The 13,115-nt window shown below is 27.4% G+C and overlaps 1 protein-coding gene across 1 annotated transcript in view; it reads right to left on the reverse strand.

Moving 5' to 3' along the window:
* Positions 1-265: 265 nt before the first annotated feature.
* The window catches only part of LOC129743272 (uncharacterized), a 17,740-nt gene continuing 4,890 nt past the window's right edge, over positions 266-13,115 (reverse strand). The window contains exon 2 of the mRNA XM_055735256.1: positions 266-811. Within this exon, the coding sequence (XP_055591231.1) occupies positions 266-811 (546 nt within the window). The remainder of the gene's footprint in view (positions 812-13,115) is intronic.

Below are 13,115 nucleotides of genomic sequence, written 5' to 3' on the forward strand. Positions count from 1 at the left end.
TCGTCGTTGATTTGAGTGATGGAGGATTCAGCTTCAACTCTCAGGCTCCCATCGGTGGTTTCCATTGGCCGGAACTCCTCAGGGATCATTTCTCGGATTTAATCAACGGTGGAGAAGGAGCACGCTTGCGGTGCGGTGGTGGAGCTGGTATCCACTTTGCCGGAAACTGTCCAGCCAAAGAGGGTGTCCACCAAAATCGGTAAACCGTTACCAAGGGAATGGCGTACACATGTGCGGAACTCATGGTCACATTCTCCACCGATGATCATGTCGATTGTTGCTGAGAATACGCCAATGGAGCCTTTGGTATTCTCCAGGCAGTTGAATCGATCGGGAATGTGGGGAGATATGATGTTGGTTTCTTAATGACGACGAGATCTAGTGTGGTGGAGAAGTCGCTGTTCCTGGGTACGATCTTGGCAGATAAATTGCACTTTATGCGCATCACTGCCTCTCCAAATTCGGCAACTGCGATGTCCACGGGGCTTTGACGGGTGGCGAGTTCGTTCGCCAATTTTTTGGTGATGAAGATGGACATCGCTGAAGAATCTAGTTGAGCTCTAGCAGGAATCTTTATACCGTATCGGTCGACAACTAACAGAGCAACTGTCTCCAACAGAACCGTAGAATTTGAACGCACAAATAGATTTATCGTTGGTGGTCTGGGTGAACCCCTCGGACCTGGATTCACTTGTTTGAGCTGTGATCTCTCCGGTGAGAATTCATTCGGTGGTGCTGCTGGGTCGTGCAACATCGTATGGTGCTTCGCTTGGCAAATCCCGCACAGGAACTTAGATTTACAGGTTCTAGCCTGGTGGTTCGCGCGGAGACAATTTCAGCAAAGACTGTGCTGTGTCTCAAGCTCTCACCGTTGGGAGCTTGACAGATTTGAAAATGCAGGATATTGGTTAAGCGAATTTGTTCTCAAATAACAGTGACATGGCGAAGTGCTGAATTGAGTTTCAAACGTAGCTGCGTTCACGACATATTTGATAGGAGCTTGCTTCTTTGGGATTTGTCCGGCCACCTTGGAAACGGTTAGCACTTAACCTCATTAAATGGATTTGGAAAATAGTTACCTTTATTTCGAGGTGAATTTTACCGTTTTGTTCAGCTCAATCCGAGTTAACTTCACCTCGCTACGAGGTAAGCTTTACCTTGAAGAGGTAGAAAGTACCTTTTATGAATTTACCTTTTTTCTAAGTTAATTTTACCTTTTTTCTCTGCTCGATTCAGGTAAACTTTACCGCGTTGTGAGATGAGTTTCATCTCGTAAGGTAACAGTTACTTTTTTGGATTTTACAAGCATTCCCCTTTATAGTCAGTCAATTTGGTTTGTTCATGAGATTATGCCTGTATATTAAGTGCTACTTTTTTTCTTAATCATTCCGTATTTTCCATAAGCAAATTATCCTTCGTCAGACAGGACAAACGACGGAACTTGACGCAACGTGAGATTAAGAGATTCAGAAGTTCGCCTCCTCGTGGTACAGAGTGGAAACGATCATTCTGCTAAATGAACTTCACAATGAACTGGATTAGACAGAAATATAAAAGACCAAATTGTCTAAATACATTTAATTGGAACATACTGGAACAAATCTGCCTACAACCTTCCGAGTGACTCCGAGAATGTATGCGAATGCAGAATTAGCGAAAAAAGCTCGTGTATCTAGTTATGGGAAATTCAAAACAAAAAATAAAATCTTTATATGAAATTTTTCAATAATATTTCGAGGTGATTCAGTATTAATAATCACTAAAATTAATCAAATATCACCCATTTTCTTGGTCATTTTAGTTTTGAAAACAGTAGAAACTCGATTTTCCAAATTTGTTATTTGTAATTTGTTAACTTAAGCCTTTCAGTTACAATGAACTTTTAATTCAGGTTTAGGAAAACACAAGTTTTAGGCAAAGGCTTAAACAATATATTTTGAAATTTGGTTAATAAAGTATCAGATAAATACTATAAATAAAGAAGTACTCATCAAATCGCCCTGAAAACCTCCGAGCAACTAAAATATAATATAAGAAAGAACAAAATAATGTATAACTATGCATGAGAAATTAAAAAGTTACCAACATAAAACAGAGCAAACTTCATACTAAGTACAATTTAGTGTAACATAAAATGCATTTAATCGCCCTGAAACTCGGAGTAACTCAAATTTAATGTTTATTGGAGTTTATGAAGTCACAGGAAAAAGTTCATATAACTGAGTTTGACAAATTTCAAAGTAAGATAAATTTTTTTATTGAAATTTTATATACCTCCGAAGTACATCCGTTTTTCCAAAAAGAAGTATCTTTCTGGCAATTTTTGTTCGCGAAATCCAAAATTCTAACCGGCTTTTTAGCGGGACAATTTAATTCTATAACTCTAAAAAATTTGAGATACGTTCAATTCTGATATAAAGTACGCAATGTACCTTTTTGGAACATACCAAAACCTTATTTCAGGTCAAAATTCGAAAATTGTAAACCGTTCAAATTGATGAGTACATCAGCAGAATACGCTAAATCAGATAGATAAATTTTGATGACCTCGGCTGAAACGTCTTCGCAAGGAAAAATTAAATGAAAACAAATTCTAACGAAGGATAACGAATTTTTGCTTCCCTTAACGAATCCACCGAAAATTCCCAAAATCAGCTGCCTTTCGCTTGTTCGATTCCGATGTAAGATGCAGCAAATTGGTTGTAACAAGCGGATAAATACACGTGCACGGGTTTCAGAATATGCTGCTGCCACCAGCAAAAGGACGCGATGTTACTTCGTAAATTCTACTGAGGATTCTCCATCTAGAGTACCTACCCAACTACTACAAAAGTGTGTCTCTATTCCGTGGCTTAGCCTTCGCCAAGAGGCTGGTTAAAATGTGCTCTACAGAGCGAAGAAGTTGAAATATGCTAATCTAAGCTTTATCATATGCTAACACCATTGAGATTACGATGCACTTTTCCAAGTGGAGTTTGTCGGTGTCTGCCATATTCTCGCTACCTTTGAAAAGAATGGCTTTTCAAGGTTGTAAATGCCTTTCGAATGAGGGAAAATGCAGTCGCTCAGTTTCAAGCTTGAATTTGATCGAGGCACTTAGTTTTTCCATTTTTGACAGCCAACATATTTAGTTAGTTTAGTTTTAAACCAACATATTTTTTTTTTATGAATAAAAAGTCAAGATTGACTTCAACTTTCAAGTTGATTGTCAGTCAGTTTCTTCCAAAATAGACTTTTCATTTTCAAATTCAAACGGTCTAATTTTAGACTACTCGGACATCTTTAAAAAAAAAAAAAATAGATGAATGCTCATCGGTCCTAGAGCGGTTAATTCGAACAGATTTTTTTTTCAGCAGACGCATAAATAGTATAATGCTGAAAAATTTGGTCTCATATCATTATTGTCCCTTCCGGATAAGCCAAATCCCTTGACAATTAGTTGTCTCCCCACCACACCCGCAATCCTGACATCGTTCCAGAGAATGAATGGTGGCTTCCCAAGATCACTCACCAATTCAACCGTATCATCCTCAACCAAAAGTCCAAATCATGCTCAATTTGTCGTTTACGCTTCAGTAAAATGTGATGAGATTAAGTGCCCACAAACACACAAAAGCGAAGCGTTCCTGATTCCATGTTACACCGGAATGGAAAAACGGCCTTCATTCAATGTCACCCACTTCCACCCACAATTCGAGCTCGTTCATCGGAAACTGTCCAAGCATCCAGCCAGCATCCAACATGATAATCAACTTGACGAAGATATTTCAACAAGCTTCCTAGGATTAATCCGATCTGTGCAGGTTGGCGACATCGCCTTTCAGTCCGTTTTCTCCACCTCCTGCTTTTCGAAATCCGAATTTGGTGAGAGATTGAGTAAATATCTACGATTATTGTAAGTGAAGATATTAGGTTAGTTTCTCGGAAGCTTAATCCAAGTTCTGGGAGCTAATTTATGCCAAACGAAACTTCTGGATTGATATGACAACTAACAACCATGTTGGAACTTATTCTAAGATTAAAGCTAACGAATTTTAAAAAAGCTAAATTCAAAATTATATAAATTGTCAAAATTGTCAAAATTTTCAAAATTGTAAAAATTGTCAAAATTGCCAAAATTACCAAAACTGTCAAAATTGTCAAAATTGTCAAAATTGTCAAAATTGTCAAAATTGTCAAAATTGTCAAAATTGTCGAAATTGTCAAAATTGTCAAAATTGTCAAAATTGTCAAAATTGTCAAAATTGTCAAAATTGTCAAAATTGTCAAAATTGTCAAAAATCTCAAAATTGTCAAAATTGTCAAAATTGTCAAAATTGTCAAATTGCCAAAATTGTCAAAATTGTCAAAATTGTCAAAATTGTCAAAATTGTCAAAATTGTCAAAATTGTCAAAATTGTCAAAATTGTCAAAATTGTCAAAATTGTCAAAATTGTCAAAATTGTCAAAATTGTCAAAATTGTCAAAATTGTCAAAATTGTCAAAATTGTCAAAATTGTCAAAATTGTCAAAATTGTCAAAATTGTCAAAATTGTCAAAATTGTCAAAATTGTCAAAATTGTCAAAATTGTCAAAATTGTCAAAATTGTCAAAATTGTCAAAATTGTCAAAATTGTCAAAATTGTCAAAATTGTCAAAATTGTCAAAATTGTCAAAATTGTCAAAATTGTCAAAATTGTCAAAATTGTCAAAATTGTCAAAATTGTCAAAATTGTCAAAATTGTCAAAATTGTCAAAATTGTCAAAATTGTCAAAATTGTCAAAATTGTCAAAATTGTCAAAATTGTCAAAATTGTCAAAATTGTCAAAATTGTCAAAATTGTCAAAATTGTCAAAATTGTCAAAATTGTCAAAATTGTCAAAATTGTCAAAATTGTCAAAATTGTGAAAATTGTCAAAATTGTCAAACTTGTCAAAATTGTCAAAATTGTCAAAATTGTCAAAATTGTCAAAATTGTCAAAATTGTCAAAATTGTCAAAATTGTCAAAATTGTCAAAATTATCAAAATTGTCAAAATTGTCAAAATTGTCAAAATTGTCAAAATTGTCAAAATTGTCAAAATTGTCAAAATTGTCAAAATTGTCAAAATTGTCAAAATTGTCAAAATTGTCAAAATTGTCAAAATTGTCAAAATTGTCAAAATTGTCAAAATTGTCAAGATTGTCAAAATTGTTAAAATAAGATATTTTGTCATTCTTGTCATTTTTGTCATTTTTGTCATTTTTGTCATTTTTGTCATTTTTGTCATTTTTGTCATTTTTGTCATTTTTGTCATCTTTGTCATTTTTGTCATTTTTGTCATTTTTGTCATTTTTGTCATTTTTGTCATTTTTGTCATTTTTGTCATTTTTGTCATTTTTGTCATTTTTGTCATTTTTGTCATTTTTGTCATTTTTGTCATTTTTGTCATTTTTGTCATTTTTGTCATTTTTGTCATTTTTGTCATTTTTGTCATTTTTGTCATTTTTGTCATTTTTGTCATTTTTGTCATTTTTGTCATTTTTGTCATTTTTGTCATTTTTGTCATTTTTGTCATTTTTGTCATTTTTGTCATTTTTGTCATTTTTGTCATTTTTGTCATTTTTGTCATTTTTGTCATTTTTGTCATTTTTGTCATTTTTGTCATTTTTGTCATTTTTGTCATTTTTGTCATTTTTGTCATTTTTGTCATTTTTGTCATTTTTGTCATTTTTGTCATTTTTGTCATTTTTGTCATTTTTGTCATTTTTGTCATTTTTGTCATTTTTGTCATTTTTGTCATTTTTGTCATTTTTGTCATGTTTGGCATTTTTGGCATTTTTGGCATTTTTGTCATTTTTGTCATTTTTGTCATTTTTGTCATTTTTGTCATTTTTGTCATTTTTGTCATTTTTGTCATTTTTGTCATTTTTGTCATTTTTGTCATTTTTGTCATTTTTGTCATTTTTGTCATTTTTGTCATTTTTGTCATTTTTGTCATTTTTGTCATTTTTGTCATTTTTGTCATTTTTGTCATTTTTGTCATTTTTGTCCTTTCTGTCATTTTTTTCATTTTTTTCATTTTTGTCATTTTTGTCATTTTTGTCATTTTTGTCATTTTTGTCATATTTGTCATTTTTGTCATTTTTGTCATTTTTGTCATTTTTGTCATTTTTGTCATTTTTGTCATTTTTGTCATTTTTGTCATTTTTGTCATTTTTGTCATTTTTGTCATTTTTGTCATTTTTGTCGTTTTTGTCATTTTTGTCATTTTTGTAATTTTTGTAATTTTTGTCATTTTTGTCATTTTTGTCATTTTTGTCATTTTTGTCATTTTTGTCATTTTTGTCATTTTTGTCATTTTTGTCATTTTTGTCATTTTTGTCATTTTTGTCATTTTTGTAATTTTTGTCATTTTTGTCATTTTTGTCATTTTTGTCATTTTTGTCATTTTTGTCATTTTTGTCATTTTTGTCATTTTTGTCATTTTTGTCATTTTTGTCATTTTTGTCATTTTTGTCATTTTTGTCATTTTTGGCATTTTTGGCATTTTTGGCATTTTTGGCATTTTTGGCATTTTTGTCATTTTTGTCATTTTTGTCATTTTTGTCATTTTTGTCATTTTTGTCATTTTTGTCATTTTTGTCATTTTTGTCATTTTTGTCATTTTTGTCATTTTTGTCATTTTTGTCATTTTTGTCATTTTTGTCATTTTTGTCATTTTTGTCATTTTTGTCATTTTTGTCATTTTTGTCATTTTTGTCATTTTTGTCATTTTTGTCATTTTTGTCATTTTTGTCATTTTTGTCATTTTTGTCATTTTTGTCATTTTTGTCATTTTTGTCATTTTTGTCATTTTTGTCATTTTTGTCATTTTTGTCATTTTTGTCATTTTTGTCATTTTTGTCATTTTTGTCATTTTTGTCATTTTTGTCATTTTTGTCATTTTTGTCATTTTTGTCATTTTTGTCATTTTTGTCATTTTTGTCATTTTTGTCGTTTTTGTCATTTTTGTAATTTTTGTAATTTTTGTCATTTTTGTCATTTTTGTCATTTTTGTCATTTTTGTCATTTTTGTCATTTTTGTCATTTTTGTCATTTTTGTCATTTTTGTCATTTTTGTCATTTTTGTCATTTTTGTCATTTTTGTCATTTTTGTCATTTTTGTCATTTTTGTCATTTTTGTCAATTTTGTAATTTTTGTCATTTTTGTCATTTTTGTAATTTTTGTCATTTTTGTCATTTTTGTCATTTTTGTAATTTTTGTCATTTTTGTCATTTTTGTCATTTTTGTCATTTTTGTCATTTTTGTCATTTTTGTCATTTTTGTCATTTTTGTCATTTTTGTCATTTTTGTCATTTTTGTCATTTCTGTCATTTTTGCCTTTTTTGTCGTTTTTGTCATTTTTGTCATTTTTGTCATTTTTGTCATTTTTGTCATTTTTGTCATTTTTGTCATTTTTGTCATTTTTGTCATTTTTGTCATTTTTGTCATTTTTGTCATTTTTGTCATTTTTGTCATTTTTGTCATTTTTGTCATTTTTGTCATTTTTGTCATTTTTGTCATTTTTGTCATTTTTGTCATTTTTGTCATTTTTGTCATTTTGTCATTTTTGTCATTTTTGTCATTTTTGTCATTTTTGTCATTTTTGTCATTTTTGTCATTTTTGTCATTTTTGTCATTTTTGTCATTTTTGTCATTTTTGTCATTTTTGTCATTTTGGTCATTTTTGTCATTTTTGTCATTTTTGTCATTTTTGTCATTTTTGTCATTTTTGTCATTTTTGTCATTTTTGTCATTTTTGTCATTTTTGTCATTTTTGTCATTTTTGTCATTTTTGTCATTTTTGTCATTTTTCATTTTTGTCATTTTTGTCATTTTTGTCATTTTTGTCATTTTTGTCATTTTTGTCATTTTTGTCATTTTTGTCATTTTTGTCATTTTTGTCATTTTTGTCATTTTTGTCATTTTTGTCATTTTTGTCATTTTTGTCATTTTTGTCATTTTTGTCATTTTTGTCATTTTTGTCATTTTTGTCATTTTTGTCATTTTTGTCATTTTTGTCATTTTTGTCATTTTTGTCATTTTTGTCATTTTTGTCATTTTTGTCATTTTTGTCATTTTTGTCATTTTTGTCATTTTTGTCATTTTTGTCATTTTTGTCATTTTTGTCATTTTTGTCAATTTTGTCATTTTTGTCATTTTTGTAATTTTTGTCATTTTTGTCATTTTTGTCATTTTTGTAATTTTTGTCATTTTTGTCATTTTTGTCATTTTTGTAATTTTTGTCATTTTTGTCATTTTTGTCATTTTTGTCATTTTTGTCATTTTTGTCATTTTTGTCATTTTTGTCATTTTTGTCATTTTTGTCATTTTTGTCATTTTTGTCATTTTTGTCATTTTTGTCATTTTTGTCATTTTTGTCATTTTTGTCATTTTTGTCATTTTTGTCATTTTTGTCATTTTTGTCATTTTTGTCATTTTTGTCATTTTTGTCATTTCTGTCATTTTTGCCTTTTTTGTCGTTTTTGTCATTTTTGTCATTTTTGTCATTTTTGTCATTTTTGTCATTTTTGTCATTTTTGTCATTTTTGTCATTTTTGTCATTTTTGTCATTTTTGTCATTTTTGTCATTTTCGTCATTTTTGTCATTTTTGTCATTTTTGTCATTTTTGTCATTTTTGTCATTTTTGTCATTTTTGTCATTTTTGTCATTTTTGTCATTTTTGTCATTTTTGTCATTTGTCATTTTTCATTTTTGTCATTTTTGTCATTTTTGTCATTTTTGTCATTTTTGTCATTTTTGTCATTTTTGTCATTTTTGTCATTTTTGTCATTTTTGTCATTTTTGTCATTTTTGTCATTTTTGTCATTTTTGTCATTTTTGTCATTTTTGTCATTTTTGTCATTTTTGTCATTTTTGTCATTTTTGCATTTTTGTCATTTTTGTCATTTTTGTCATTTTTGTCATTTTTGTCATTTTTGTCATTTTTGTCATTTTTGTCATTTTTGTCATTTTTGTCATTTTTGTCATTTTTGTCATTTTTGTCATTTTTGTCATTTTTGTCATTTTTGTCATTTTTGTCATTTTTGTCATTTTTGTCATTTTTGTCATTTTTGTCATTTTTGTCATTTTTGTCATTTTTGTCATTTTTGTCATTTTTGTCATTTTTGTCATTTTTGTCATTTTTGTCATTTTTGTCATTTTTGTCATTTTTGTCATTTTTGTCATTTTTGTCATTTTTGTCATTTTTGTCATTTTTGTCATTTTTGTCATTTTTGTCATTTTTGTCATTTTTGTCATTTTTGTCATTTTTGTCATTTTTGTCATTTTTGTCATTTTTGTCATTTTTGTCATTTTTGTCATTTTTGTCATTTTTGTCATTTTTGTCATTTTTGTCATTTTTGTCATTTTTGTCATTTTTGTCATTTTTGTCATTTTTGTCATTTTTGTCATTTTTGTCATTTTTGTCATTTTTGTCATTTTTGTCATTTTTGTCATTTTTGTCATTTTTGTCATTTTTGTCATTTTTGTCATTTTTGTCATTTTTGTCATTTTTGTCATTTTTGTCATTTTTGTCATTTTTGTCATTTTTGTCATTTTTGTCATTTTTGTCATTTTTGTCATTTTTGTCATTTTTTTCATTTTTGTCATTTTTGTCATTTTTGTCATTTTTGTCATTTTTGTCATTTTTGTCATTTTTGTCATTTTTGTCATTTTTTGTCATTTTTGTCATTTTTGTCATTTTTGTCATTTTTGTCATTTTTGTCATTTTTGTCATTTTTGTCATTTTTGTCATTTTTGTCATTTTTGTCATTTTTGTCATTTTTGTCATTTTTGTCATTTTTGTCATTTTTGTCATTTTTGTCATTTTTGTCATTTTTGTCATTTTTGTCATTTTTGTCATTTTTGTCATTTTTGTCATTTTTGTCATTTTTGTCATTTTTGTCATTTTTGTCATTTTTGTCATTTTTGTCATTTTTGTCATTTTTGTCATTTTTGTCATTTTTGTCATTTTTGTCATTTTTGTCATTTTTGTCATTTTTGTCATTTTTGTCATTTTTGTCATTTTTGTCATTTTTGTCATTTTTGTCATTTTTGTCATTTTTGTCATTTTTGTCATTTTTGTCATTTTTGTCATTTTTGTCATTTTTGTCATTTTTGTCATTTTTGTCATTTTTGTCATTTTTGTCATTTTTGTCATTTTTGTCATTTTTGTCATTTTTGTCATTTTTGTCATTTTTGTCATTTTTGTCATTTTTGTCATTTTTGTCATTTTTGTCATTTTTGTCATTTTTGTCATTTTTGTCATTTTTGTCATTTTTGTCATTTTTGTCATTTTTGTCATTTTTGTCATTTTTGTCATTTTTGTCATTTTTGTCATTTTTGTCATTTTTGTCATTTTTGTCATTTTTGTCATTTTTGTCATTTTTGTCATTTTTGTCATTTTTGTCATTTTTGTCATTTTTGTCATTTTTGTCATTTTTGTCTTTTTGTCATTTTTGTCATTTTTGTCATTTTTGTCATTTTTGTCATTTTTGTCATTTTTGTCATTTTTGTCATTTTTGTCATTTTTGTCATTTTTGTCATTTTTGTCATTTTTGTCATTTTTGTCATTTTTGTCATTTTTGTCATTTTTGTCATTTTTGTCATTTTTGTCATTTTTGTCATTTTTGTCATTTTTGTCATTTTTGTCATTTTTGTCATTTTTGTCATTTTTGTCATTTTTGTCATTTTTGTCATTTTTGTCATTTTTGTCATTTTTGTCATTTTTGTCATTTTTGTCATTTTTGTCATTTTTGTCATTTTTGTCATTTTTGTCATTTTTGTCATTTTTGTCATTTTTGTCATTTTTGTCATTTTTGTCATTTTTGTCATTTTTGTCATTTTTGTCATTTTTGTCATTTTTGTCATTTTTGTCATTTTTGTCATTTTTGTCATTTTTGTCATTTTTGTCATTTTTGTCATTTTTGTCATTTTTGTCATTTTTGTCATTTTTGTCATTTTTGTCATTTTTGTCATTTTTGTCATTTTTGTCATTTTTGTCATTTTTGTCATTTTTGTCATTTTTGTCATTTTTGTCATTTTTGTCATTTTTGTCATTTTTGTCATTTTTGTCATTTTGTCATTTTTGTCATTTTTGTCATTTTTGTCATTTTTGTCATTTTTGTCATTTTTGTCATTTTTGTCATTTTTGTCATTTTTGTCATTTTTGTCATTTTTGTCATTTTTGTCATTTTTGTCATTTTTGTCATTTTTGTCATTTTTGTCATTTTTGTCATTTTTGTCATTTTTGTCATTTTTGTCATTTTTGTCATTTTTGTCATTTTTGTCATTTTTGTCATTTTTGTCATTTTTGTCATTTTTGTCATTTTTGTCATTTTTGTCATTTTTGTCATTTTTGTCATTTTTGTCATTTTTGTCATTTTGTCATTTTGTCATTTTTGTCATTTTTGTCATTTTTGTCATTTTTGTCATTTTTGTCATTTTTGTCATTTTTGTCATTTTTGTCATTTTTGTCATTTTTGTCATTTTTGTCATTTTTGTCATTTTTGTCATTTTTGTCATTTTTGTCATTTTTGTCATTTTTGTCATTTTTGTCATTTTTGTCATTTTTGTCATTTTTGTCATTTTTGTCATTTTTGTCATTTTTGTCATTTTTGTCATTTTTGTCATTTTTGTCATTTTTGTCATTTTTGTCATTTTTGTCATTTTTGTCATTTTTGTCATTTTTGTCATTTTTGTCATTTTTGTCATTTTTGTCATTTTTGTCATTTTTTGTCATTTTTGTCATTTTTGTCATTTTTGTCATTTTTGTCATTTTTGTCATTTTTGTCATTTTTGTCATTTTTGTCATTTTTGTCATTTTTGTCATTTTTGTCATTTTTGTCATTTTTGTCATTTTTGTCATTTTTGTCATTTTTGTCATTTTTGTCATTTTTGTCATTTTTGTCATTTTTGTCATTTTTGTCATTTTTGTCATTTTTGTCATTTTTGTCATTTTTGTCATTTTTGTCATTTTTGTCATTTTTGTCATTTTTGTCATTTTTGTCATTTTTGTCATTTTTGTCATTTTTGTCATTTTTGTCATTTTTGTCATTTTTGTCATTTTTGTCATTTTTGTCATTTTTGTCATTTTTGTCATTTTTGTCATTTTTGTCATTTTTGTCATTTTTGTCATTTTTGTCATTTTTGTCATTTTTGTCATTTTTGTCATTTTTGTCATTTTTGTCATTTTTGTCATTTTTGTCATTTTTGTCATTTTGTCATTTTTGTCATTTTTGTCATTTTTGTCATTTTTGTCATTTTTGTCATTTTTGTCATTTTTGTCATTTTTGTCATTTTTGTCATTTTTGTCATTTTTGTCATTTTTGTCATTTTTGTCATTTTTGTCATTTTTGTCATTTTTGTCATTTTTGTCATTTTTGTCATTTTTGTCATTTTTGTCATTTTTGTCATTTTTGTCATTTTGTCATTTTTGTCATTTTTGTCATTTTTGTCATTTTTGTCATTTTTGTCATTTTTGTCATTTTTGTCATTTTTGTCATTTTTGTCATTTTTGTCATTTTTGTCATTTTTGTCATTTTTGTCATTTTTGTCATTTTTGTCATTTTTGTCATTTTTGTCATTTTTGTCATTTTTGTCATTTTTGTCATTTTTGTCATTTTTGTCATTTTTGTCATTTTTGTCATTTTTGTCATTTTTGTCATTTTTGTCATTTTTGTCATTTTTGTCATTTTTGTCATTTTTGTCATTTTTGTCATTTTTGTCATTTTTGTCATTTTTGTCATTTTTGTCATTTTTGTCATTTTTGTCATTTTTGTCATTTTTGTCATTTTTGTCATTTTTGTCATTTTTGTCATTTTTGTCATTTTTGTCATTTTTGTCATTTTTGTCATTTTTGTCATTTTTGTCATTTTTGTCATTTTTGTCATTTTTGTCATTTTTGTCATTTTTGTCATTTTTGTCATTTTTGTCATTTTTGTCATTTTTGTCATTTTTGTCATTTTTGTCATTTTTGTCATTTTTGTCATTTTTGTCATTTTGTCATTCTTGTCATTTTTGTCATTTTTGTCATTTTTGTCATTTTTGTCATTTTTGTCATTTTTGTCATTTTTGTCATTTTTGTCATTTTTGTCATTTTTGTCATTTTA

The sequence above is a fragment of the Uranotaenia lowii genome, chromosome 2, assembly GCF_029784155.1.
Source record: "Uranotaenia lowii strain MFRU-FL chromosome 2, ASM2978415v1, whole genome shotgun sequence".
NCBI classification, from domain to species: Eukaryota; Metazoa; Arthropoda; class Insecta; order Diptera; family Culicidae; genus Uranotaenia; species Uranotaenia lowii.